General features: G+C 36.2%; 1 protein-coding gene across 1 annotated transcript in view; it reads left to right on the top strand.

The window, feature by feature from the left end:
• Positions 1–27406, top strand: part of NSMCE4A (NSE4 homolog A, SMC5-SMC6 complex component) — a 44248-nt gene that overhangs the window by 3968 nt on the left and 12874 nt on the right. The window contains exons 2-5 of the mRNA XM_044665635.1: positions 9539–9854; positions 12591–12671; positions 13835–13965; positions 21485–21636. Coding sequence (XP_044521570.1) covers positions 9587–9854; positions 12591–12671; positions 13835–13965; positions 21485–21636 — 632 coding nt within the window. The 5' untranslated portion in view covers positions 9539–9586. The remainder of the gene's footprint in view (positions 1–9538; positions 9855–12590; positions 12672–13834; positions 13966–21484; positions 21637–27406) is intronic.

Raw genomic sequence — 27406 nt, 5'->3', positions numbered from 1 at the left:
CACAAGAGTGATTTGCCATTTTCTTCTTCAATTCATTTTACAGATGAGAAAACTGAGGCAAACAGGGATCAAGTGACTTTCCCAGGGTCACACAGCTATTAAGTATCTGAGGACAAATTTGAATTCAGAACAATGAATCTTCATGATTTCTCTATCCATTGTACCACCTAGCTAAGATTCTATCACATTCTATTTAATTATATTCTATATAATTCTAACATTCATGTACTATAATATTTATCCCAATCAATAGGCATGCACATTTTTTGCTATTTTTTTAACTCCTACAAAAAGTATTGCTAAAAATCATTTAGAGTACACAGGGTCTTTCTTTTTGTGATTGAGCTCTTTGGGCTCTCTACCTAACTATGAATTCTCTGGGTCATAGAATGTGAACATTTTAGTCACTTTCTTAGCATAATTTCATGCTTTCCAGAATGATTGGGCCAATTTACATAGCTAGCAAGTGGGCACCAGTGTATCTTTCTAAACAAACCCTCCAACACTGGCTTCCCATCTTTTTGGACCTGTAATTTCATTGACATAGGGAACTCCCAGTAAGGAAATTCTTTCCACCAATGGTGATAGACACTTGCCCTGAAACTTAATGCTTAAGAATTGCCTAGACCCTGAGAGGTTAAGTGACTTCCCAGAAACACACAGCCAGAATATGCCAGAGGTAATACTTGAATCCAGGTTTTCCTGACTCTGACTTAGCAGTCTATGAACTACACCTTGCTGCCTTCCAGTATATTAAATACTTTAAATGACTGGGAGTTAAAGGATTTGGCCAGCATTTTAGAGACATTAATCTTTAAGTTCAGCTTTAACAAAAGGTAGCGAACATTACAAAATATAAAATGAATGACTTCGATTATGTCAAATTTGTACAAAGGTTTTGTACAAACAAAACCAATGCAAGCAAAATTAGAAGGTGTAGAAATGGAATAGGAAATATATTGATTAGATATTGATTAAGATAAGGAATTGTAAGAAGGTTTCTCTGAGACTGAAGGCAAGACAGAATTCCATGCGTGAGATGAGAACTTGGAAGGAGAGAAGCAGATAAAGTTCTGACAGTTGATCACTAAGCTCTGAGTTGGTCTCTAGCTTTTGGTGGAGGCAGACCCAACTCAGCCTTGCTCTCTGGTGGCTATAGGAGAGAAAGAAATCAAACCCATTTCAAAGGTTTCTACTTGCCTGACTGTGAGAAATCATCCTGGAGAAGAAGCTGTCATATCTGCTCTGTTGGAAAGTTATTTTGGAGGAGAAAGACCAAAGGCCTGTTTTGCCTGAACTTTGGGAACCTTCTGGGTTGTTGAAACTTTGGGCTAACTGACTCTATATTTACTTGGAGACACTGTTAACGATATTAAGCAATTTTTTAAAGGATTTTAGTTAGGTTTTAGTCTGATAGCTTTTAGGGTTTTGTTTTGTTGTTTTTTGTTTTTTTTTTTTAGTGTAGTGCTAAGCATTTCAGAGTAGCTTGAAGAGACAGAAGAGTTTGCCCTGAGGCAAACGTAAGTTTGGTGGAGATATAGTTCCCTTTTAGTGTTAAGGTTTTCCTTGTTACTAATCCTTATACTCATATATGTTAAAAATAAATAAATAGATTTTTATATCAATATATATAGTCTCCAAGCAAATTATATACTGGCCTGGTGAAGGGAAGTCGTTCCTGGCTTTCCTTTTGAGAGAAGAACTGAAAGATACTTTTGTGAACATTAAATACCATTTTGTGGTATTTTACCACAGCATCCTCCTCAACAAGATAAATAGTAATCCCAATACTTCAAAAGAAAGCAACAAACTGGGAAAGAATCTTTATAACAAAACTCTTTGACAAAGGTATAATCTCTCAAATATATAAGGAACTAAGTTAAATTTACAAGCCATTCCCCAATTGACAAATGGTCAAGGGATGTGAATAGGCAATTTTCACTTGAAGAAATCAAAACTATCAATAAGCACATGAAAAAGTGTCCTAAATCCCTCCTGATTAGAGAAATAAAAATAAAAACAGCTCTGAGGCACCACTTTACACCTAGCAAACTGGCCAATATGGCAGCAAAGGAAAGTGATAAATGTTAGAAGTGTTGTGGCAAAACTGGGATACTAATACATTGCTGGTGGAGTTGTGAATTGGTCCAACCATTCTGGAGGGCAATTTGGAACTATGCCCAAAGATCTTCAAAAGAATGCCTGCCCTTTGATCTAGCCATACCACTGCTGGGTTTATACCCAAAAAAGATAATAAGGAAAAATATATGTACAAAAATATTTATAGCCATGCTCTTTGTACACAGAGACTGATACACTGTGGCACAATTGAACGTAATGAACTTCTCTACTAGCAGCAATGCAATGATCCAGGACAACCATGAGGGACCTATGAGAAAGAATGTCATCCACATCCAGAGAAAGAATTATGGGAGTAGAAGTGCAGAAGAAAAACATATGATCGATCATGTAATTCGATAGGAATATGATTGGGGTCTTCATATTAAAAGATAGCTCTACTACAAATATGAATACTATGGAAATAGGTTTTTGAACAATGATACATGTATAACCTAGGGGAATTGCTTGTCAGCTCTGGGAGGGAGAGGGAAGCGAGGTGGGAAAAATCATGAATCATGGAACCATGAAAAAATATTCTAAATAAATTTTTTCAAATTAAAAAAATATCAGGGGCAGCTGGGTAGCTCAGTGGATTGAGAGTCAGGCCTAGAGACAGGAGGTCCTAGGTTCAAATCCGGCCTCAGACACTTCCCAGCTGTGTGACCCTGGGCAAGTCACTTGACCCCCATTGCCCACCCTTACCACTCTTCCACCTATGAGCCAATACACAGAACTTAAGGGTTTTAAAAAATAAATAAACAAACAAACAAAGAAAGAAATATCAGCTTTAAGATTAAAATCATTTAAAATTGTGAGGTTCTAAAATATCTAATAATTAAAGCATTTGACTAGGTATCAGTAATCTGTCTGTCTTTTACTATCTATGTAATCTTGAGTAAATGATAACTTCTCTGAGTCTCAGTTTTTTCATCTGTAAATTGGAAACACTAGTATTCCCGATAAGCCTACCTTACAGGGTTGTTACAATGATTGTATTAGTTTATATTTTGGTCAGTTCTTTTAGAATGGTAAAAGGATCTCACAGGATAAGTATATGTTATCATCTTTATTTAAAGGAAACATATTGACTAGCTTATAGGTACATTGGCATAGTGAAGTATGGAAGTTGTTAAGCTATGAAATATTCATTCTACTATGATTTGCTGGGCTATAACTTGAGGAAATGGGAATATTTTAGTAGATAGTATGTCATCTACTTTCCTAATACCCTTTCTTCACATACACTTGAATGAAGATGAAATTTCTTAAAAAGAACCAAGTAGAACCACTCTTCTACCCAAAAAAAAAAAAAAAAGAAAGAAAGAAAGAAAGAAAAAAAGATCTTATCAGTTCAGGTACATCTTGAGTCCTACTCTTAACTTGTAGAACTGGTCTAATGCCATTCATTTATGTTACCATTGTCATCAGTTTAGCATATAATGAAACCATTTTGTAAAGATGAGTAATTCTTGCATAATTTTTTAACCTGGAGCAGACAACAGAGAAAATTAGTACTCTATGTACAGTTCTTTCTACTTTTTTTCTTTGAAGAAATTGTCACATTTTTGCCAACTTCAAAGGACTATCCAAAAATCTTTGGTCTAATATTTCACTGAATCAAGTTGGTAGAAATATCAAATCCATTTACTGGAGTTCCTTTTCATATAAAGATTTTAATTTTTAAAGTATTTAGAGTAATAAGACCTAGTCTATATAATGTATATATTATAGAGAGTATCATGGATATGGGTTGTATAAGATTTAACTCAATAATTCAATCTTTTTTTTCCCCAAATAGAATCTTAAGAATAATTTTTTTGTTCTTAGCCTTCCAAGTACTTAGAAATCACTGGCAGCCATATGAAACTTTGGACATAATATCTCCTTTGTAGTTGCTACTACAATGATGATTAATCCAAGCTTTTCTTATTTTTCTTGGTCGAGAATTGAGCAAATTCACAATCCTCCTTAATTCTTCATCTACCCTCGACTTCTTTATATAATCAACTGACAAATCTTATTAATTCATTATTTACATTTCTCATATCCATCCCCTTCTCTATACTTATATAGTCACCACTGCAGTTCAGGCTCCCATGGCTTCTCTCTCAGACCACTGAAATAGCCTTCTTGCTGGACTATGTCTCAAGTATCCTCCTGCAATTTATCCTCTATACAACCACATAAGTGATCTTCCTAAAACATAAGTCTGATCATCACATTCCACTACTCCAAAAACTTCAAGGGTTTCCTCTTATCTATAGAAACAACACTACATTCAAAATTAAAATATTGGAGAAATATTCAAGTGGGGGGACAGCTAGGTTACTGAGTGGTAGAGTGGCAGGTCTAGGGACAGGAGGTCCTGGGCCTCAATTGACCCTTGCTTGGAATCAGTACACAATATTGATTCTAAGATGGAAGGAATAGTTTGTTTTTAATTCAAATAAGAACTTTTTAAAAAAGCTTTTAAAGCCCTTCACAACTTGACTTTGGCATATCTTTCTTGTTTATCACAAAATACTCTTCCTTTCATGCACTACAGGAGTGGAAACACAGAAGAAAAACAACTGCTTGAACACATGGGTTGATGCAGACATGATTGGGGATGTAGACCAGAAACGACCACCGTATTGTACTCACACTATTGACCTATACTCAGCTCTCACTCTTGAGACATAATTGTCCTACCTGCTTTTCCAACCATACAGCTCTTGGCTAATACTTTTTAGCTACTTCTTGAGCACAAATTTTCATTGCTAATATGTTGCTGCCTATTTATGCCCATCATGTCTCCCCTTTAGTCATTTGAGTCACTCACAATGTTGATTCCTCAAATATTATGTTATTCCACAATTTACAGTTATATAGCTGAACAAGTTATTCCTGTCATCAAAACAAATAAACTGAATTGTCTTTTTACTCCAAATTTCTGATGAAGAAGTGGATTTTCTCCTTGAAAAATAAACCATAGTCCCTTGATCCTTCCCTCACCAGACTTTGCCCTTGTCTCAAGCTATATAGCTTGAACCTAAAAACTATATCCCCCAGACTTAAAAAAGTAAGAATTCTAGCCCCTCTCTAGATATCTATCTATCCTGGCCTCCCTTTGAGCCACATTGTACCCACCTTGTTATATGTGGGGGATGGCCATATTACAATGGCATAAGCAAATTAAGTCAACTTTGAGTTACTGTATGATGAATCTTGATGTAGGTACAATCTACCACCACTGGCATAGGGTCATGTCAGATGAGTGGTGCTGTTGTGTTACTTGCTGTTTATGAATCTGACATAATCTCAAAGTTAAAAATACTTTCTATTAAAGGTAAAAAGTACCACAATCTCATGTTTCTTCATATAATTCATTTTGGCAAGTAAAATTTAACAAATTAATTTCCCCTCAAATATATATAGGGAACTTTTAAACTATTAAAAATGGAAATAGCTCAAGAAAAATCATAACCATTTGAAATTTTCAACATTTAAACATAAATTTCTTTTTGTATTCTTTTTGTGTCTAATTTTTAGTGAAATGATATCCATAGTAGACAAAGACATAAGAAGTTTGAAGAGAAAATCCGCTAGTGCTCCATTGGAGCAACTGAAACTAGTATAAGTAAAAACAACAAAGAAAAGTTTAAGCAGCAAAAAAAGACACAAAATTAAAACTCTTAATTCAACCTATTATATTTATCCTTTGAATCTCATGTACTGTTATTGATAGAGAACATAGACTACTGTAATTGCTTTGTATGAATGTTTTAACCATAGATGATATGAAATCTAATTAACTGTACAACTCTTGGCAATGTCAGAACAATTTTTTCAAGAAAAAAATGTTTCTAATAACAAAAACAAAATGTTTGCAAAACCACCTAAGCAACATTATAATTTGCATTATATAAGGTTGCTTACAGAATTGCTAAGTGTAAGAAGTCCTGTTTGTTAGATGAAGCATTGGTTCCACCTGCATCTCTGATTATCAAAATGATTCTTCTCTAGTCATGTGCAAAGCAACTTTGAATAGTTCCATTTGCTGATATTATAGTGAGAAAGATAATTGCTCATGTTGCTAAAGACTTTATGATTGATTAATTGCAAAATTAAAATCTTCAAAATGGCAGGTGGATGAACTGGTAGATAGAGTTAAAGTGGCTAAAATATGATTACATTCACACTATGGTCTCAAAACTGATATTAAAGATTTGTTGTTTTGTAAACTTGTTTATAGTAATACTATATAATAAAGATAATTTCAGTATAATTGATAGATTTTAAAAATGAAAACGATATATTGTCAGAGAACTGTATTGAATTCCGCACTGAAGGTGCTCAGCTGATATAAGGATGAAAAGCAGGTCAATGACCATTATTTTACAATTTGGCTTCGTACAATTTATGTACATTGCATTACATGGATGCTTAGTGTCTATATAATTAATTAATCTTCCTCAATCCATTAGTGGATATAGTAAAAGAAAGTAAAATTGGAATTCATCTTCCTGAGTCCAAATCCAGTCTCAGACACTTATTTTCCTGTGTGACCTTGGGCAAGTCATCTGCTTGACTCAGTTTCCCCATCTGTCAAATGGGCTGGAGAAGGAAATGGCAAACCAATACAGTGTCTTTGCCAAGAAAATTCCTAATGGAGTCATGAAGAATGAGGCATAACTGAAAAAAATCAACAAGAAAACCAACAACCAATAAGTTCAAATCACTTGTCTGTGATCCTTATGGAATGCAAATCCAAAGAGCATGGTTTATCTGATGACCTAGAAACAGAAAGGGAGGAGTAGAACTATTAAATTAACTGTACCAATATGCCCGTGTCCTGTATCTTTCTATGTAAAGCATAAACTATTTTTGCCTTAGTTGAATTCATACAGGCCATTCCATTGGTTGCTCTGATAACCCTTCAAAAGCTAAATTTCCAAGTCAGTCTGAATAATTCCCAGCAGGGAGCAGAGACAGTTGCTCTCAATGGAGATATAGACACAGAGAGGAGCAGCATTCCAAGCAGGAAATGGCTTCCCTTAATAGGACCCTGAGCAGCAAAAAAAAAAAAAGAGCTAACCATGGATTTGAAGAATTAGTCCTATTATATGAGAATTCGGTAGTAGAGAGGAGCAGAACCAGGGAACCCAATGGAGTGTTTTCCTTAGGAGGGAGTAGTGTGAGGATTCTGTGAGGACAAAAAGGACCTCAGATCCCTGTACCACAAGATTCATGAGTTTTTCTGGAAACATGTTCCCTATGTGTGTGCCTCACCACCAGTGTACTCAGAGTTTGTTCCTATTCTTTCCCCACATTCTGTTTGTAATTGTGGGGAGTATACCTCAGATTTGTGCAAGGAAATGTTTTGTGACTATTGTTTTTGCTATGTCATAGTGAATGCTTTTGCTAAAAACTAATTGTGTCTCTTAGCTGACTGTTAATGGAAAGCTTACTAAGGGGTGCTCATGAACTCTTTTAGGAATGTAGAACCAGAGGTACCCCTAGAATCTGAGAATAGTAGTTATCCTGAAGAAACAACTAGTGTAAAAGTTCAAGCTAGAAAAAATGTCTCAGAGGGATCATTACTTGTGTTTCACCGTACTGAGAAATATGAAGGAGTAGTAACACAATTTTTCAAATTGTTAAAAGAATAATCAGCTTTACTAATAAATCCATTAAAAGGAAATTTCTTTACAGATTATATGACATTGGAGCAGAGCACAGGTCACATACAGTGCTCTAAAATATCCTAGTTTTCTTGTGTCAAAGTGCTTCAAAGAGTGAGCTAAGAGAAGAAATGATCATTTTTCTTTAGTGATAATAAAGTAGTTTTATAAAACAAATTTTCTCCTGAAATGTGTAATTTGATGAATAATTTTTTAAAACTGTACTCACTCTCTCTCTTACTCTCTCTCTCTCTATATATATATACATATACACATATATAAATATATATAATATTATATATACTGTATAAGTATATCAGTGCAAGGTCTTCCAATTTATATTTCAATTCAGAAGAATAAAATGCCATTTATGAAACATTTGGTGTAGTTAGATGGCCCAGTAGATAAAGTGCTGGGCCTAGAGTCAGGAAGATTCATCTTCCTGAGTTCAAAACTGGCCTCAGACTCTAGCTATGTGACCCTGAGCAAATCATTTAACTCCCTTTACCTCAGTTACTTATCTGCAAAATGAGCTGGAAAAGGAAATGGCAAACCACTCCAGTATCTTTGCCAAGAAAACCCCAAATGGGGTCAGCAAGACTCAACAACAATGAAAGATTTTGTGCTATGGAAAATAAATTTATAAAATGATATTTTTATGTTTACCGATGTAAGAAAACTTGCCTTGCAAATGAAATTTAAACTTTTATTAATTACTTGACCAGTATGAAAAAAGTTTATTTTAAAGATTTGAATATTTCTAAACACTAGCAGATGAATATAATGGCTAAGCTAATTAACCCATTTGCTATTTACAAAGAAGATATATCTTATTTTACTCTAGTAGAACAAGAACTACTGAAATGTTTTGGCTATAGATGAAAAAAGAATTATCTAATAATAAAGAATTATATTAAACAACGCAATATAAATTTCACTGCTATTTGTAACATCTTATTTAGGTGAAATAGGTACAAACTGCTAGTTTGTTTCAATGACAAGATATCACTACAGTGGATCATGGAAAAAACTTATTAGTAGCAATACCAATAACAAGAAGTTTGTTTTACTAAAAAACAAACAACCCATTCATCACAATATGTTTATCTTTGTTATAAAGATAACTGATGTGGACACCTCCAAAAAGGATTTAATCAGCTCTTTGGGATGCAATTTTATTGTACATTTAAGATTTATATGTTATAAACATTGCAATAACTCCTTATTTCTGTTAGGATAAAATGTGAAAATTACTGGATATCCACATGTTGTTTATGAAAAGTGGAAACATTAAAAAAGGTGGGGGGAGGGGCGCACGTTGCTAAGCAAAATAAGGAAGTCACCAGCCTGGGGCGTTTGCATGGGATGTGGCCTGCAAACTCCTCCCTCTCTGCAGAAGTTCTTCATCTAGAGTAAATGAAATTGTTTATATATATATAATATATTTTGGTAACCGTGTTTCACCTCCTTTGTAACCCATGCCTTTTATTTTCTGCATTTGAAAATATTGTCCTGAGAAACCTCCAGGACTACCACAGACGTACGAAAGAAGAGCCAACCTTCCCCTAGGAGTGTTGCATCCACCTTCTCCGTTTAGAAAGAAAACGCATTTTGTGCTTTCTGGGCCACCGTCCCTCTTTCATTAATTTGGAACAGGAAGAGAAGTTAACTAATCCAGAAAGCGGGAAGCCGCCGGGTGTTGCTGCGCACGCGCAGCAGTCCATATTCCTCCCCTCCCCCTCTTCCCCTCGCAGGTTGCTAACAGTTACTCTCCTCAGAAAAGAAATAGTGGGTCCGGGGCCATGTCGGGCAACTACGGTCGCGGGGCTGCCCGGGCAGGCACCAGCAGGCAGCGAGATTCGCTCCCGCCCGCTCCGCGAGAGGCAAGTGGCTGCCGGACTCCGCAGCGCAGCCAGGGGATGGACGACCGGGGCGATGGCGTCGAGACGGCGGAGGACGACACCTGCCCGACCCCCGGAGCCTCGGAGCCGAACCTCGAGCTGGAGGGAGACGACTGCAATCGGCGCCTGATCCGCCACCAGTACCGCGAGCTCATTCACAATGTGCAGCGTGAGCCGGGGTAGTAGGGTAGGGGGAGCGAGGGGGGCGGGGAGGGGTTTTTCGAGAGGAGGGGGCGACCTCCACTGCCGGAGGAGGAGCTCTCTCCCTCCATCTAAGATGGTGTTAAGCTTTCTCTGTGCTAATAAGCGCTTTACACTTAGGATCTCATTTGGTCCCCTACTGCTACTCTGGAAGGGAGGGGGGCTGATGTAATCGCCGTTTTTCGCTGCAGAAAACTGAAGTGACTGGCCCAGGGTCTCACGGCTAGGCTGGATTTGAACTCTGGACATCTTAACTAGATAGAGCTCTTCCCCCCTGCTCTAGTCATCTGTCCATTGAGATTAATAGCACCCTGAATCAAAGCAATAAACATTTAATAACAGTATGTATTATCACATTTTAAAGTTTGTAAAGTGCTTTAAAAACCACCATCCTATCATCTTCACAACTAATGAATCACAGTAATAATGAATAATATTAGTATGTATTTAATAAATGTTTTTTAAGGTTTGCTAACCAACATATTATCTTCACTACTACCGTGGAAGGTAGATACTGTTATTCCTGTATTACTAGTGAGCAAACTGAGGCAGGCCATTACCCACAGTCACACAGCTGAACAGTGTCTGAACCTGGATTTGAACTCAGGACTTCCTGACTCCAGCTCTCTTCCATCCCTACCACCTTGCTGCCCCATATCATCCATACAATGGGGTTAATAGCAGACCCCTAGCCAGAATCACCTTAGTAATGAGTGTTTAGTAATATGCAGCAAGGTAGTGTAGTGGGTAGAGCAGTAGGCCTAGAATCAGAAAGATTAATTTTTCCCAAGTTCAAATCTGGCCTCAGACTCTAGTGGGGTGAACCTGGACAAGTTGATTAGCCCTAGTTTGCCTCAGACTGTAAAATGAGTTGGAGAAGAATATGGCAAACCACTTTGCTTAGAAAACCCCAGATGAAGAAGAATTGGACATGATTAAACTTGCCTTTAAAGGTTTGCAAAGCACTTTACAAGCAAACATTTCATTTTATCTTCCCAGCCAGCAGAGGTAGATGCTATTTTCCTCACATTACAGGAGAGCAAACTGAGGCAGGGTCACAACAGATATATGAATTTGAACTCAGCGGTTATATATATCATCCTGAGCAAGACACTTCATATTGCTCTTTTCTCATCTTTAAAATAGCAGTAATACTTGGACTAAATGCTAAATCTTCACTTAGTCCAGTGCCTGGTGCATAGCAGACACTTAATAAGTGCTTGATAATTGAACTGTTTTCTATCCAAAATACAATTGATACTTGAGTACTTCACAGGGACTATTGAAGAAAGTACTTTATAAATGTGAGATGCTATTTTTGTTCTCTTTTTCTTCCTCAATTTCAGTTGCCTACTCCCTGGCTGAATTTGTTTTTAGCAGCTTTTAGGATTGCTTGTTTTGTCTTTTTAAAACTCTTACCTTCTGTCTTAGTATTGATATGAACTATTGGTTCCAAGTTAGACAGCTGGAGGGTGCTAGCAATTGTCCAAGTCACACATATTGAGATTGTTTTTAAAAAGAAAGGCAACAAAGGGTACATAGTGCTGGGATCTCAGAAAATAACCACCGAAAAGGCAGAAGGAGAGTATGAAGTAGTGGAATAGTATGAAAAGATCACACTAGCCTGTTGGGGAGAGAAGGTAAGCTTGGCTTGAGGTCAGTGTGGTCTTGGAACAGCCATTCACACTTCTGAACCTCAGTCTCCTTCCTGGGATGAAGAGGCTGGAATTGACAATCTCAGAGGGCCTTTTTTGCCCTGGAGTACTTTGATGTAGCACTCGGTGCTTTACAAAATTTCCTTTTTCAGACTTTTAAAGACTATTATACTATGTACTTAATAATAATAATCATGAATTGATATTGGTGTTAATGCCCCACCATATATAAGTAGATGCAACAGGCCATAATAGAGAGCTGACTGCTGAGACTGGAAGCGGTTTCAAGCCCTCCTTCTCACTCATACAGGCTATGTGACCCTGGCCAAGTCATTCTCAGTGTCCCAGGTAACTCTGAGATTAAAAATTGCAGAACAGTTGCTAGAGATTACAGACTAGGACCATATGCAAATCATACCTTAAATCTGTTTTCCAAAATATTCTCAAAGCAAGGTTGTCTCCGTTTTTCATTTGTAAGAACCAAAATGAAGAGTAATTTGACCAAGGTGTTTGTAAAAGTGCAAAATTTGGAGTAGAATTCAGTTCTTTTGGGGCAGCTAGGTAGCATAGTGGATAGAGCATCAAGCCTAGAGACTGAAGGTGTCCTGGGTTCAAATTTGGCCTCAAATAATCACTTACCCTCCTCCCTAATTGCATCCTTGGCATTTTATGCCTTATAAAAAAATAGTCCATATTGATTCTAAGATAGAAGGTAAAGGTTTAAAAAAAAAAAAAAGAACTTGGTACTTTTGACTCCTGATGCAGTCATTTTAAAACTCCATACTACATACCCTTTGTAGGCTAGTTATATGAGTGTGAGCTCATTAGATGTCAAAAAAAAATAGTTAGAAGATAAAGGAATAAGGATCCCACATTTGTTAGGCTGTTCTAAAACAAACAGTAAACCACCTTTGTGCCAAGGATCTTCATGATAATTTCTGAAACAGTGGGAAACAGGACCTTAAGAAGTAGTTGCTATAGCTGTTTAGTTTTGTCAAGGATATACTAGTAAATGTTTCAGTTTTCTAAAGTACGTATTTTTAAAATAGAACAACGAGAAGATATGCTGAGTTCAAAAAGCAACAAATTAACAGATGCGCTTGAACAAGCCAACCAGCTATTTAACAGAGGTAAGTGATAGTTTTTAGTAATGCCTTACTTTAAATTTAACCAGGAATATTAAAATGACTAATGGCGTAACTATATTCAAATTACTGATATCAAATTTGTCAAAAGGAGAGCTTTGTAAGAAGGGGTTGGTTATTGTTTTTATCTGAATTGTGTTGTCTTTCAGTATTGTTTTACTTGTATCTTTATTATTTTCTGCACTCTCTTGACTCTGCTTACTTTGTTCTTCATCATTTTTTATAGTTCAGTAATAACCCATTACTTTCCTGTACCATGGTTTCTTTAACCATTTGCCTAACATTGATTGAAACTTGTGCCTTTTTGTATCACTTAGGATTAATGCTGTATAGCAGTTATCCATTTATGAATTGTAGTAAACATGACTGGATATAGGGGAGGAGAAAATAATCAGAAATGACTGAGATTTAATTAAACCTATGGCTGGGAAAATAATAAGTAACAGAAATAGGGAAAAGAATAATTTTATTTAGGTAAAGAAATAAGAGTTCTGTTTTAGCAAATTCAGTGCAAAAAAATCTGTTTTGTGCAAGGCCCTGTGTGAAATGATAGACATGTAAAGATAAAAAATGAAATAGGCCTTTCAAGGATTTTAAATACTGCATACATATGAATAGAAAGTCATTTAAAAGATAGCATAGGATAGTGGGAAAAAAGGACAATGACTGGGCACAAAGAAGTAGGTTTAAATCCCACCTTTGGCAGCTTTTACCGGTGTGACATAGGTGTCAAAGCCTGAGTTTCCTCAGGGGTACAATGAGAATGTTAGACTAAATGGCTTCTAGAATTTCTTCCAGTTATAGATCTTTGATCCTCAGAGAAAGGATATTACTGACTGGGGGGATCCAGCAAGGTTTCATAAAGGAAATGGCTCCTGGATAGAGCCTTAAGAGGAAGGATTCCAAAAGGTAGCAATGAAGATGGAGAATGTTCTAGACAGAAGGGTAGCCTTGCGCAGAGAGCAGAGATAGAATGTCTGGTTAGGAGAAAGGCAATATTTAGTTTCTGCGGATAGCATATCCCAAGTGAAAATGTCCAGCAACAAATTGATTGGGGGTATAATTATTCTTGTGGCTAATATTTTTAATTCAGTCACTTTGGCTGTTCTTTCATTTGTATCTTAATGATTTTCTTCTCTTTTGCACAGTGTCTCAAGCAAGAGAAGCAGCCCTAGATGCCCAATTTCTTGTTTTGGCTTCAGACTTGGGTAAAGAAAAAGCAAATCAGTTGCACTCTGATATGACCTTATTTGATCCTTCATCGTTTGCTGAAGATTTAGTAAGTTCTAAACCATTGAATTTTAGGAACCCCTATTTCACTTTACCAGATTTTGAAAAGATTTTAAAATTATTTTCTTCTGTGATAGGATTATTATAAATAAGTGATTAGGAGAAAAATAAATCAACTATTAGACTTTGTAGATTATTGGGAATGATCTAGAACTTTTTTCCTAACATTGATTCCTGGTTTTAAAAAAGTCCACTAAGTTTAGCTGGTAGTCATTGGAATCAAGCATGGAGCTAATAGTTAGGTATATGATAATAACTTGGGTATCAGAAATTTGCTATAATCATAGAGGTATATGTATTGCTTTAACATAATGTCTGAAGATTTCTGACATTTAAAAAATAAGACTATCTTTTGTTCTTTGTGAAATTGGAGCTGATTGAATTCCAAAGTTATCTAGAATTTCTATTTATTTCCTCTGTAGAAGAGTGAAATTAAAATCCAGTCTAAGTAATTCCCTACTTTGACTCTATTATTTTAAATGATAAGCTGTTAATAAGATTGACTTCTTTCAAAAGATTGACTCCCATCAAACAGACAGCTTAGTTAAAATTTATAGACAGTTCAAATAAGGGTTCTTGTCACTCTTCTACTGTCCTATAGAGCCTGAAAGGGCTTGCATGGGATTGAAGACAGTTTTATATTTTTCTTTGAATTATGAATTTCTGTAACTAAAATTTCACCATCACCAAGTGGCCAAACTACTAATGATGAGCCTTTCTCCATACTTAACTAGACTGGGCCTCAGAAAGCATATAATCATTCTGTTGGCTGGACTTAAACTTGAAGCCTGTCCTACATACTAGAACCAGCTAGAGCTTATACTATTAACGCCTTTTGAGAGCTGAGTGAGGCATTGTCTTTGAGGAATAAGCTGGTCATACATAAAAATTAAATATATTACTGGTACTCAAAGTATGAGGTCTTTGTCCAGCGATCAATATATGGGCATGCTATGAGAGAAACTGAATATATATATATTCTTGTTATAAATGAAAATTAAAGGCAGAATAAAATTATAGCTAAAGCCAAGGATGGCTTACAACTTTCCCTTTGAGTGAGGTAAATAGAGGACTCAGTTTTATTGTGCATCCAGAGGTAATAAATTCTCATCAGGCCATCCATTGGGTATTTTTGATTAATTAATTAACTTTTTGAGGGCCCTTAGCTTCCATCTTAGAATTAATACTGTGTATTGGTTCTAAGGCAGAAGAGTAGTAAGGGCTAAGCAGTGGCGGTCAAGTGACTTGCCCAGGGTCACACATGTAGGAAGTGTCTAAGGCCATATTTGAACCCAGTCTCTGGTCCTGGCTCATTCATTGGGTATTGCATTTTATTTGTGATGAGTATTTGCTAAAAGAGTACCATGAAAGTAATATTAGGCACAAACATTTGTTGCACAGAATAAAGAGGTAAGAATTGTACAAAGGATTTGATTTTGAGGGTCTTAATATATATTCTGATACTTGGTGGTAAGGTTAAATGCCATGATGGAAATAGATCAGGATGATGAAGAATATTGGAAAATACAGATCAGAAATAATTCAGACAATAAATGTTGATCAACATTTAGTGCTTATATTCTAGGTACTGTGTTAAGCACAAAAATCACAAATACTAGCAAAAAGAAAGAACCCTTGCCCTCAGGGAGTTTATATTCTGAAGAGCAAATTAAACAGTGAAAAAAGAAGTTAGGTACTCTGATTTAGGACATGATGGAGGAGTCCAGTTTGTGTCTTGTTGAGGAATGAAATGATAGCTGATCTGGGCACCCTTCTTAAATGGTTTTAGGAGGAACTGCAGAGACTTTCAAGGCACAAATTCCAGTGCTAAAATGATCTTTCTGGGAAAAGAGGTTTTAAGGGGGTAAGATGGAGAGGACTGAATTGCAGCCTAGTGAGAAATGAATAAGGAATAAAGAATCAGAAGGCTTAGGCTACATAGAAGCCTAATGCCTTTATATATTATTTATTAGAAAAATAGGAAGGCTGTACTAAGGCAAACAATAGGAAAGTGCATTTTTGATGTGGGAGTTACTTGAATCCGCTGTTTTTGCATAGTCTTGACTGCTAGTTTGTTAGAGCAAACATTAAAATGGGAGCAGCTGGTGGGGCTCAATGGATTGAGAGCCAGGCCTAGAGAGGGGAAGTCCTGGATTCAAATGTGACCTCAGACACTTCCTAGCTGTATGACCTGGGCAAGTCACTTAATCCCCATTGCCTAATCCTTGCTATTCTTCTGCCTTAGAAACAATATACAGTATTGAGTCTAAGATGGAAGGTAAGGGTTTAAAACAACAACAACAAAACATTAAAATGAATATAAGACTATGAAAGAGAAAATTGAATACAACTCATTAGCTTTTACTATAACAAGTTGGCAAAAAAAAGTGGGGAGGAGGGGCGATGTGGAAAGAAGCAAAGGCTCGGTTATAATTTCACACCAATGTTTAACCAATATAAATTAATTGTCAAACCGAGGGTACCAAATAATAAAGTGCCTTAGTCAGCAAATACTTGCCAGGTGGAGATATATGGAAGCTTGGGAAAACAATAGATTTATAACATGAACTTTTTGATTAAGTCTTATAGAGAACAGTTTTGTATTATGACAAATATTTTCTTTTAAAAACGTGCAGGATATAGTAAAACAAGTTTAATGAGCTTTGTTACAGTGATCCAACTAAATAGAGTTATCCTATGAACAGTAGGAAAACAGACAAAAGATTGGTAAAAGCTGTTAGAGCCAGTTCTTGCCATCATCAAGAGATGAAGACCCTCATCACTGAACTGTAGCATCATAGCCTCAGATAGATGTAGAGAAAAGATAGAAAGGCACTGATAAAAATAAGGACAGCCGAAAGCAGCTGGACTAGACCCAGTGTACCCAGAGGAAGAGTGCCTGCTTGAAGTGGTAGGTCTGACTGAGTCTGGGAAGAGAGCAATCCCCCTGGAAAAGTGTGGGGAAAAATCTTAGACAATTTTTCTAGCCTCCACCCCACCAAAGGCAAGATGTGTCACATGGTGCAATGAAAACTGGCTTTGAAGTCAGAGGACCTGAGTTCAAACCCTTTTCTGTATGGTCTGGGTAATTTTAACTTTTCTGGGCCTCAATTCATCAGTAAATGAGGAGGTTGAACTTGATTTTTTAAGTTCTCTTCCATTTCCAAATCTGATCCTAGAACCCAGTATCAACTACCAACCTATATATTTACCTTCTTATCTATAAAATTTACATGAGAATAAGAATACATATATTGAAGTTTGGTAAGGACATTAAAAGGAAATAGGTTTTCATAAGTAATATTTCCCTTTAGAGTACACCTTTATGGTACATCACCAGTATGGTGTGTGTGTGTGTNCATATGCTGTGAAAAAGGAGCTGAGAGGATTTACAAGAGAGACTGCAAGAGCCAAGTGAAAACTTTTTTCTAATCCAATGAACTGAAGGGTCTTTAGAGAAGTGGAGTGAGGGATAAGTACAAAGCAATAGGCTTTATTGTGGATCTATTTTTATTCACAAGACAAGGTCTTTGAGACAACCTGAGATAAGCAAAGGCATGAGGAGGAGAGCAAGGGCTGAGGGGACACAGATAATTGGGATCATGGGGCAGCATGGAGCTGTGGACAGAGTGCTAGGCCTGAAGTTAGGAAGACCTGAATTCAACTATGACCTCAAATACTTATTAGTTGTGTGACCCTAAGCAAGACACTTAACCCCGTTTGGCTCAGTTTTCTCCTCTGTAAAAAGAGCCAGAGGAGGAAATGGCAAACCACTCCAGTATCTTTGCCAAGAAAAACCCAAAAAGGATCATAAAGAGTTAGATATGACTGAAATGACTAAAGAGCATGGAAAAGAGATAGAATGTGCATGATCTGGGCCTTCAATGATCTGGTTTTCAGTAGCTGGAAAGAGAAAGGGAGAGAAGGTCATTTTCATCTTATTCCAGGGCTAGAAATGCTTGCCTTCCTTATCTCTGCCACCTAGCTTATTTCAAATCCCAGCTAAAATCCTACCTTCTATAAGAAATCCTACTCAATCCCTTTTAGTTCTATTGCCTTCCCTCCAGTGATTGTTTCCCAGTTATTCTGTAATTATAGTTGTTTATCTCAGTCTTTCTCATTAGATCTTGAGATCCCCAAGGGACTGTCTTTTGCCTTTCTTTGTATTCATAGTGCTAAGTCCTGGCACATAATAGGCACTTAAGATTTTATTGACTGAATGATTGACAATCTAGAGAAAGATGGATTCTGAATCTGTTATCCAGCTTTTGCCAGACTTCTGTCACTTGCCCCAACATTAGCAAAATTATTATTGGGTCCTGTCCCACACAAAAGGGTCACTCAGTTATGCGAAAGAGGACCAGGTATCATATAGCAAAGAGAAAAGCCTTAGTCACATTTATTTGACTTCCTTCCTAACTTTGATATTACAGGCAGGGAAATGGTCTATCATAGGGCATAGGATCAATCAATGAGCATTTTAGTACTTATTAATACTAGCTATTAATACTTGTGATACAAATATAAGAGAAGAAAAATTCCTATCCTAAAGGAATTTGTATTTTAATGGGAAATATGATGGATGGATAGTTAGGTAGGTAGGTAGGTAGATAGATAGATAGATAGATAGATAGATAGATAGATAGATAGATAGATAGATAGATAGATATGTAGGTTCTGCTTACTCTTGATAGTTTTTAAAAATTGATTCAGTAGAGCAGAATGCTGTGTTAATGACTTTTCTTCCAACAAGGTGTCTTGCGTATATCAAAATTATACATAATTTCCTGATGAAGATAACAGAGCTTTGGCTCTCATCCAGGAAGGTTCAGGATTTAGAAATGTATTTGCTACTGTCATGGAGATGCAAAATCTTTGTCAAAGTGGGCTTCCCTATAAATATTGAAGGCTTCCAGATACTCCTGTCCACAAATGCTGTTATTATTATCTTCATTGTGTCAAGCACAAGAACAGTTGCAGGGGCCTCCTGGAGGACGCACACACACAGAAATAAGTTGGTTGTCTATATAGGTAAAAGGAAGTAAATGAACACTATCTCGTCTTGGCTTAAGATTGTAGTTCAGTGGGTACCCCATTGGTATAGAGCCTGACACATAATAGGTGTTATGAAAATGCCTGTTTCCTTTCCTTCCTGTTCCTCTGCTGTGTCTGTCACTATTTGACAAAGGTCTTGAAATGCTGCTGCTTTAGTTCTTTTGTGATCTCATCACAGCTCTGATCTCAGCAACAGGATGACTCCCTCCATGGATGTAGAGCATAGCCCCTTTCTGCTCTCTCTGGTGTGACTCTTATCTAGCTGCCTAAAATTCATACATATACCTTACCTAACATGCTTGGGAACTTTCCTCACTTAATTTAACCTTTTCTTGGATGTTAATGAAGCATGCTAATAGTCATTGTTTAGTGAGCATTTTTAAGCTGCTAGGTGGAGTAAGGCTTTGTGCTAGAGCTAAGACAAAGCCCCTATCTTCTAGGAGGATCCCTTCAGGGATGTGGGTGGGTGGAATACAGCATGTGCACAAAATGTTAAATCTCTCCCAAGTCCAGAAGAGATCAAAGGGGCAAACTGCCAAAGGGAGTAAAAGAATATGATACAGTGGAAGGATAGTTTGGACAAGGAAATTAGAGTGGTGGAGAGGTTTCCAATGGAGTGTTAGAATGGACATGTTGGTGAGAACTTATTGGAGATAATTTACACCTTGTTAATCTTGTATTCATTGAATATGATCAAATGAGGCTACGAACGTGATGATATAATTGGAAGGTACGGACTTCAAAGGACCAGAAGTTGCTTATTGGGAGTTGAAAAAGGGAGGATTTGCAAGTAGCAGTGGGGAGCAATGAGTGTACCAAGTTCTCTTGCTGGTCCCTTGTATCCAAGGCATGAGAGAGATTTGTCAGTGTTGTAGATGGTAAGGAATAGAGTTTTGGTTATTGCTAAAAGATGGTGGTAAAGGTAGAAAATGAAATGGCATTTTTAAATTTTATTTTTTAGAAAAATGTCCATGGTTACATGATTAATGCTCTTATTTTCCCCTTCAGCCCCCCAACACCCCCATAACTGACACGTATTTCCACTGATTTTAACATGTGTCATTGATCAAGACCTATTTCCATATTATTGATAGTTGCTTTGGTGTGGTAGTTTCGAGTCTACATCCCCAATCATGTCTGCCTCAACCCATGTGTTCAAGCAGTTGTTTTTCTTCTGTGTTTCCACTCCTGCAGTTCTTCCTCTGAATGTGGGTAGTGTTCTTTTACATAAATCCCTCAGAATTTTCCTGGATCATTGCATTGCTGCTAGTACAGAAGTCCATTACATTTGATTTTACCACTGTGTATCAGTCTCTGTGTGAAATGGCATTTCTTAATGATAAGGCAGAGATTCCAGATGGCACAGGCCAAGTTGTGGAGGAATTTTGAAAGGAGTATTAGATGAGATTGTGATTGAGGATTGTGATTTTGTTTGGGCAGATTATAACTCTTGAGTCTCAGGGATTTGAGGAGCAGGAGGGAGGAATTGGCCAGCCATAGGGTAAAAGAAATTCCATGTAGGGAGAAGTCTATAGATTAACATGATCTCAAGATTCTGGTCTTGTCTCCTAAATACTTTGAATCTTATCTTAACTTTATCTAGAAAATTAAATAATATCCTTTTTCAAATGTAATTAAATAACTCCAATTTTCTTGTGTTAGCAAAGCAAAAATTGACCATACAGCTATGCTTTGACTTTGATACGATTTTGATTGTATTAAGGTTGGTTACTTTCAGCCATACTTTAAGCCTTCCAAAGGCAAAAACGAGATCTTAAAATGTTCATGTCCTCACTGCTTAGTAGCATGATGCATGTCCTAAGAGTTTTGTTTTAATCAATTAAGTGGTGAATAGTCTAATGTAGGTATCTCTTTTTTAAATAAAGATTGTTTTTTCTAATTAAAGTAATTTTTAAATTTCATTGTTGTGTCACTGACCTTATTAAAAATGGCCACTTGAATATGCAACTCTTCCAACAATATAATCTTTGGTCTTAGGACATAAAGTATTGATTTTATATATCTAGAGCAATCAGAAAAGTTTTGCATGTGTCACATTCTTAGTAATTGATTGGCATTAGAGCTGATAAATTTTTGTGGATATTTCCAAAAATGATCTGTTAGTAGACATGTGCAATAACATCTAGTACACATTGTGCTTCTAGAAAATAGCACTTAAGATACTAAAGAGTTAGACCATCATACTTTCTTACCAAGAGTTTATAACTTAGGTGGTTAATTTTTCTTTTAAGTTCGGGAGGTAAGCTTTCCTTTTCATGGGACGTACAATTTATTTCATGGCTGTTCATAAGCTTATTTAGCTGCTGTGTTGTAGCTGTGTGTATCCCTGAGATATGATAAAGTTTCTAATCATTTATAGACTTAGGAATGTTTTTTTATCTGGTAAGTTAGGCATTTGGCTAAATTAAGACTTTTTCCACCTATTGTTTCAGCTTAAGTTTATGGGCCTAAATCGGCTTGAAGTAGAAGAAAGTGACAGTGAAGAAGAAACTATTATTATTGGATTCTTACCTCAAGATTCCTGGCTCAGAATAGGATTAATATCAATAAGATTCTTGAAGAGTGCTCCAACATTCCACTTTTTGTAAGTTCATTTGGGGAATGGCAGAAGGGTTGATAATCAACAATTTATCTTAGAAATAACATATTTGGCATGAGTATAGATGAACTTCATAAAGCACTAAAAAAATTTTTTTTCTATTAACAAGCATGTATTTTCTCTCCCTTCCAACTCTCCCCATCCCAAATGAACAAGAAAAAAAGGAAAACCCTCATAACAAGTATGCATAGTCAAGCAAAGCAAATTCCTGCATTGGCCATGTCCAAAAATGTATGTCTCATTCTGCATCCTGAATCCGTCACCTCTCTGTCAGGAGGTGGGTAGCATGCTTCATCTTCAGTCCTCTGGAATTGTGATTTGTCATTGCATTGGTCAGAGATCTTGTCTTTTAACTTAAAAAAATGTTACTATATAAATTGTCCTCCTACTTTTTCTCATTTCACTGCATCATTTCATAAGATCCTTCCAATTTTTTCTGAAACTTTCCATTTTGTCATTTCTTAAGATAAGAATAATCCATATGCCATGATTTGTTTAGCTGTCTCCAGTGATGAGCATCCTCTTAATTTCTACTTTTTCGCTACTACAAAAGAGAACTATTAAAAATATGTATTTTATATGTGGGTCTTATTTTTTTTTCATCTCTTCAAGGTATAGACCTAATTGAGAATATGCTTAATTTAATGTTTGGTTTGGTTTGACTATTTGGTTATAATTCTGAACTGATTTCCAGAATGGTTAGACCAGTTCACTTTTATACCAATAGTGTATTATTTTCAACCCCTACAACTGTTGTCATTTTTTTTGTCACCTTTGCCAATCTAATGGGTATGGGGTAAAAATATCAGAGTTGCTGTAATTGCATTTCTCTAATTATAGTATTTAGAGCACTTATTTGTAAGATTGCTTGGATTTCTTCCTTTGAAAGCTACCATTTCACACTTTGACCATTTATCAATTGAGGAATGACTTTTATTTTTAGAAATTTGAGTCAATTCCTATGTTTCTTTAGCTGTATGCAGCCTTTATTTGATAAGCTCTATGTAAAGATTTTCCCCCTTAATTTTCATTTTTCCTTTTCATTTTAACTGCATTGGTTTTGTTTTGTCCAAAAACTTTTTTAATTTTATGGTATCAAAATTGTCTTTTTTTTTTTCAGTAGATTTAGACTGTTTGATTTATTTACGAGAGTCCAGATAGTTTGTCTGTGATCCCTTTTGTCCATTTTATCATCTTAAATCTTCTCTATCTGATACTTGGTTGTGAAGTCTTCCCTTGTTTTATAGATCCCAGAGGTAATGTCTTTCCTGCTTTTCTAATTCCCTTCTCTCCCTTTTTTTCTCTTCTCCTTGAGATTCTTGACTTTGTACCTCAGGATTAATTTACTAATGTCTAGTTCTAAAATAGTTCTTTGGTAAGTTTGATGTGGCACTGAAAAAATAGACTTATTCAGATAGCGTTGACATTTCAATGATATTGGCTTAGCATACCTGGGAGAAATTAATATTTCTCCAATTATTTAGCTTTCATTATACATTCATAAAGTGTGTTTTGTAGTTGATTAATGTAGTTTCTATGTATGTCCTAATAGATTACCAAATATTTTACATCTTCTGTAGTCATTTTGAATGCATTTTTTCATTGTATTCCTGCTGGGTTCTGTTACTGATAAACAGGAATACTGATGATTTCTGTGAATTTGTTTTATATCTTGGAAATTTGTTTCATTGAACTTTTTGGTTGATTCTTCTGGAGAAATTATCATATCTGCACAAGTGAGAAGTATAGTTCTTCTTGGCTTATATTTATTACCTACATTTCTTTCATTGCTGTTGTTATAATTTATCACAGTGTTAAATTTAGCTCTAATAATTGGAATCCTTGTTTTACCTCTGATCTTGGAAAAGTATCGCTTCTATATATAATTTTACTCTTGGTTTTAAATATATAATTTACTTAGCAGATTAAGTAAATAGTCCCTTTATTCTTATTCTTATAGAAAATTGGAAAGCAGTCTGGCAAAATACTAGATATAGACAAATATCTTACATGATATACCAGAATTTTTAGATTAAAAAAAACCTTTTTAGCATCTTTTGATTATAATTATGTGGTTTTAATTTTAAAAATTGTTGTTACTAATGAGTTGATAGGCGGCCTTATGGTTAGAATACTAGACTTGAAGTCAGGAAGATTCATCTTCTTAAGTTTAGATGTGACCTCAGACACTAGCTGTGTGACCTAGGGCAAGGTGTTTGCTTCAGTTTCCTCATCTTTAAAATGATCTGCGGAAGAAAATGGCAAATCACTCCAGTCTCTCTTTATAAAGTAAACCTAAAGTTGGGATTATGAAGGATTTGAAAAATAACTGAACAACAGCAAAAATAGCCCTATAATGCTAGTATAAATCTAGTCTGATCATATTATTTAAAATCTAGATTCTTTTTGACATTTTGTTAATATTCATTAGGAATCTTGATTTATGTCTTTCTTTCTTAGCTTTGTCTTTCCCTGCTTTAGCCTGTAGGACTTAAATTAATATCCAGCAACTCCAAATATTAATTTTATAAAGTTTATTAATAATCACTTGAAATAGAAGGAGGAAAAAAGGAAATAGAAGTAGAAAACTTGATTACTCAACAAAACTAAGACCATGTAACTAAATTCTCCTTGCCTGTTTAAAAAGCCTGTTCCACCAAAGCCCTGGCAGGAAGATAAAAGAGAAAGAGGCAGGGCTATGTAAGAGGGGAAACTAGATATTTAAGGTATGGTCACCAGTATAGGATTAACTCAATTCCAAATTAAAATAGATCCAAATCAGGGTGACTTTTATGGAAGTTTATTTACAATTAGGAAGGTTGAAGGTAGGGAAATTTAGAGAGAAACTCTGGCTGGACCATAGGTGCAGACCAGGTAAGAATTTAGAGGCCCCAGCAAAGGAGCACAGAGGTTAATTAAACAAGGCTTCTAGCCACAAGGCCTTTTACAGTTAGAGAGGCAAGAGAGGCCTCCTTGAGGGTAGAGCCTCCAGAAACACCAAGGGAGGAGAAAGGAAGTAGAAAGGAAGTCAGCCTAACTTACCCACGTGACAATTCAGAGGGAAGCCCTCTGAGGTCTCAACAGAGATCCTTCAACACCAAGTTCAAAGCGCCCACCCTCCACAGAAAATTACCATCATATTTAAGAGATAACATCTTTTGTCACTTCCTGCATCCACCTTCAATTTCAAGTGGACAAATGGCAGCGTTAACACTGTTTTGGACTGCCCTTTCGGCAGTCCCTTATTCTTGATTTGTTACTTATTGTCACGTGTGGGTAACTGATCTTCCCCTCCCTACTAAGTTGGGTGGGGTGACATTTCTGATGGCTAGAGTCTAACAATGAATGAGGATGAGCATTTACACAGCTATACCAAATTTATATCCTCCCTATGTCAGCACATAATGTGAGGAGAGTGGGGTGGAATTGTAGTTTTTAGGGTAACAGATTCTAATTACACAATCCCCCTGTGATCCTTTGGGAGACTAAGATAAGAGGGAAATAAAAGAGGGAGAGAGCAAAACCACTATTTGCTAGGTTCACTGACCAAAAACCAATTGGGGGGCAGTCCCCTTTGGCATAAGAGTTTACATTCAAAATAAATGCTTTCAACCCCACACAGTTCAATTTCACTACATTCCAAAGTTCATTCTGGATCTTTTGGTACAGGGTGTGGTTTCTGCAGGCATCTTCATAGTGCCTTCTCCGTGCAGTTCACTTTCTTGATTTGGGGAGGTAGCAAGTTTCTTATCCTAAAATTAATCTCAAACAAGAAAAATTTTTATAAATCTAGAATTTTATGACAATTATACAGACCCCTTGGGGAGGGTGTTGACAAATACACGGATCACCCAGGGGATACATGGCTGAGTTAGTTATGTGAATTAATTGTTAAAAGGAAATCAAAAACATTTAAAAAATAACCAAATAGAGGAAAAGAAAAAAATCAAAATTAAATAGTACATAAAAATTCTGAGTAGGGAAGATAAGCCTATAACAGGTCCTAGAATCAGGGCCCAATAAAGTGATTTATGTCCTAACATGCCTGTAGGGCTATAGCAGCAATGTGCACTTCCCCAATCAGTAGCCAGGACTACAGAAAACTGCCACACTTATGAAAGACAGAAAAGGGACTAGATTTTTGTAGCAGACAGGAAATAGCATTCCTTGGTCTGGCTACCTTTGCTCTCAGGGATAGGGGAGCCAATATTCTAGCCAAACTGAGGTACTTTTCAGAATATGGCATGGGGAAATCCTGCATCTGACATTATCAAATAGCCACTTCCTGGAACCCCAAAACAAGTCCTCTATCTTGGCACAGATTCTCATCAATCCCATCAGGGTTGGTTGGTCTCCTTGACCTTGTGCTCATAGGCACTGTGTAGATTAACTTTGCGATTCCTTCACACTGTATAATGGCTCTTTTGTGATCACTTCACCTGGAATCAGACATAATCATTAATCAAAGTCCCATAATATTTAACAATCAGTGGCAGGTTTCCATAGTCTAGAGCTTTTGGGTGTGTATTTATATTTGAGCAATTGGATAATTTAAACTTATATTAGTGCAAAATCAAAAAAACATTAATACTGGTAACATGTGCTTCAAGTACAAAAAAATGAGAGAAAAAAAAACTCCAGTATCCCATTGTACATACAAGGAAAAATAATAATAAAAATTTTAAAAATCAAAAATACATAGTTCACAATCAGTAACATACTGTGTTTGCCCAACAGAGGCACAATACAAAGGTTTCTCACCCAAAAATGAGATCTCTTTCCTTCTTAACTTGGCCATGATTTATAATGTGAGTGCAAATGATTTTTACCAAGTAATAGCTTTTCAAAACAGTAGTATAACAGCTAATGCATATTTAAGAAGTACCAAAATCCCCAAAATCATAAGAGCACATATGACAATAGCAAGCAAACCCACTATCATTAGGATTCACATGAGTCTCTATAGCCACTGAAGCTCATGGATACTTGTCCCAAGTTCTCCAAATCTATCAAATCTTTCAGCCTTGGCTGAGATATTTTTAACAAAGTCTATTACTGCCATCATTCCAAAATTTGGCAGAAGAGCCCAGGAAAAAAAAACAAAACAAAACACAAACCTCTGTACTGCTGATGAAAATATTTTGGGTCCAAAATGTCACCAAGAATCTAGATCATTCTGGTGCAAGGGTAGAGTAAGCTGAAGAATTACAAATATAAAAAAACATTCAGAAACTACTAGGCTTCGTGCGAAACGCTCCCTCTCACTGGCCATTCAGGGATACTGTGCCCCCTAGAAAAAAACTTTACCACTTCCAGATGAACCTCCCTCCTCTGGCATGAGACTATAACAGGTATAAAAGGCATGTCTTTATATGTCCCATTCATTGCGATGTGGAGGTGAGGGCTACAATAATGAAATCACTTCAGATGTGAAGATCACTCTCATCCATTACATTTTATAATGTGGAGGTAGGGAATATAATAGTGCTATAACACTTCACTTCAGCTACTAAATTAACCCTTTATTTCTTTTTACAAATAACTCAAAGGAAGGCAAATGGTCAGTCACAGGTAGTGGTGCTATTGGATATCTAAAAATAATTTCTGAAGGCCCCTTAAAATTAATTTAAATTTTTAGTTCATTAAATTCTCCAAAGATTGTAAAGCAATTTGATGGAGTCCATCCATCATCATATATGTGACAATTAACAAAGACAAAAGAGCACAAAAAGCCGTTTAGGCAACATGTGACCTT

Source organism: Gracilinanus agilis, chromosome 2 (assembly GCF_016433145.1).
Source record: "Gracilinanus agilis isolate LMUSP501 chromosome 2, AgileGrace, whole genome shotgun sequence".
Taxonomy (NCBI): domain Eukaryota; kingdom Metazoa; phylum Chordata; class Mammalia; order Didelphimorphia; family Didelphidae; genus Gracilinanus; species Gracilinanus agilis.
This window is presented reverse-complemented; position numbering and strand designations above follow the sequence as displayed.